At 24.8% G+C, this 1815-nt stretch overlaps 1 protein-coding gene across 1 annotated transcript; it reads left to right on the top strand.

The window, feature by feature from the left end:
* Positions 1 to 161: 161 nt before the first annotated feature.
* On the top strand, positions 162 to 1504 carry LOC126909832 (uncharacterized). Its single transcript, XM_050692252.1, has 4 exons — positions 162 to 315; positions 403 to 551; positions 1141 to 1219; positions 1281 to 1504. The coding sequence occupies exons 1-4, from the start codon at positions 162 to 164 to the stop codon at positions 1442 to 1444; spliced, it is 546 nt and encodes a 181-aa protein (XP_050548209.1). The 3' UTR covers positions 1445 to 1504.
* Positions 1505 to 1815: the final 311 nt, after the last annotated feature.

Genomic DNA, 1815 nt, shown 5'->3' with positions numbered 1-1815 from the left:
GTACTCCGACTACACAACTTATTTTTTTCTTAAAGTATCCATAATTTTACCAAAATTTACTTTAATAGATCACATTGAAGATTTAATGTCCGAAATCATTCAGGAAATTGTTCAGAAATATTTAATGGAATCTTCCGATTACTTGATAAAAAATATTGGNAATGTCCGAAATCGTTCAGGAAATTGTTCAGAAATATTTAATGGAATCTTCCGATTACTTGATAAAAAATATTGATGGTCAAGGAAAACGCAAAACGGACGAAATAAATATAAACAAAACATTAACCGAGTTAAAGGATATACAGCAAAATAATGGTAACTCTATATTTTTAAATTTAATAGAAAAAAACAGCAAAAAAATGATATAAATTTAAATACAATATAAATATGTAAATTTTTTAGATTTTATTCCTTCTGCTCCACCACTTCCCCAAACTCTACCAACTCTACAAAAAACAGAAAATAATATTAAAAACAAAGGTAAGGTTGATAGACCAGCAGGTCTACCAAAAAATCTTATAGAGGAAATCAAACGCGGCGTGAAATTGAAGGTAAAATTTTTAATAATTAATAATTGAGTATAGTGCAAATTATATATTATAGCTTTATGTAAGCAAAACAATTTCCACAATATATTAAATGTTAAAATGAGTATATTAATTATAACAGTTAGTATATGTGTTTGATTTTTTAATTTTATATAGCCGGTAAGTCCAATGGTTAAAGTATTAGAAAAATCAATTATAGATGACAAAAATCTTCGAAGAATGAACCCTTTTGATAGTACTTGTATATATACATAAAAAGTCACTGTTTATGTTATCTAAATATGAATATTTTCCAGATATCATTCCTTCACCACCTCCTCATACTCTACTAATGCCACTAAAATCAGAAAACAATGTAAAAAGCAAAGGTAAGGTTTATAGACCAACAGCTCTACCAAAAAATCTTATAGAGGAAATCAAACGCGGCGTGAAATTGAAGGTAAAATTTTTAATAATTAATAATTGAGTATAGTGCAAATTATATATTATAGCTTTATGTAAGCAAAACAATTACCACAATATATTAAATGTTAAAATGAGTATATTAATTATAACAGTTAGTATATGTGTTTGATTTTTTAATTTTATATAGCCGGTAAGTCCAATGGTTAAAGTATTAGAAAAATCAATTATAGATGACAAAAATCTTCGAAGAATGAACCCTATTGATAGTACTTGTATATATACATAAAAAGTCACTGTTTATGTTATCTAAATATGAATATTTTCCAGATATCATTCCTTCACCACCTCCTCATACTCTACTAATGCCACTAAAATCAGAAAACAATGTAAAAAGCAAAGGTAAGGTTTATAGACCAGCAGCTCTACCAAAAAATTGTATAGAAGAAATCAAACGCGGCGTGAAATTGAAGGTAAACCTTTTTAACAATTAATAATAGAGTATCGTTCAAGTTTTATATTATAGCTTAATGTAAGCAAAATAAATGTCTAAAATCGATATAGTATTTTAATGATTATAATTCAATTTTTTTTATATCATACTTATGAAGTGGGTCATATATTAATGAATCTTTAGATTAATAAAGATTTTTAATTACAAATCAAATATAACAGATAAAATTTATAANAAATCAAATACAACAGATAAAATTTATAATAATGAATATTTTTACGTTTTTTAACTTTTTGTCATACTTATGAAGGGAATATAAAATGAATATTAATGAATCGCATTCTAAACAATTCATAATAATATGAAGAATTAATATACATATATTTTCAAATTAATTATGCATTTTATTTT

Source organism: Daktulosphaira vitifoliae, unplaced genomic scaffold (assembly GCF_025091365.1).
Source record: "Daktulosphaira vitifoliae isolate Bord-2020 unplaced genomic scaffold, ASM2509136v1 Scaffold_1520, whole genome shotgun sequence".
Lineage (NCBI taxonomy): Eukaryota > Metazoa > Arthropoda > Insecta > Hemiptera > Phylloxeridae > Daktulosphaira > Daktulosphaira vitifoliae.
The sequence above is the reverse complement of the archived record's forward strand: the minus strand, read 5'-3'. Positions and strand labels throughout refer to the sequence as shown.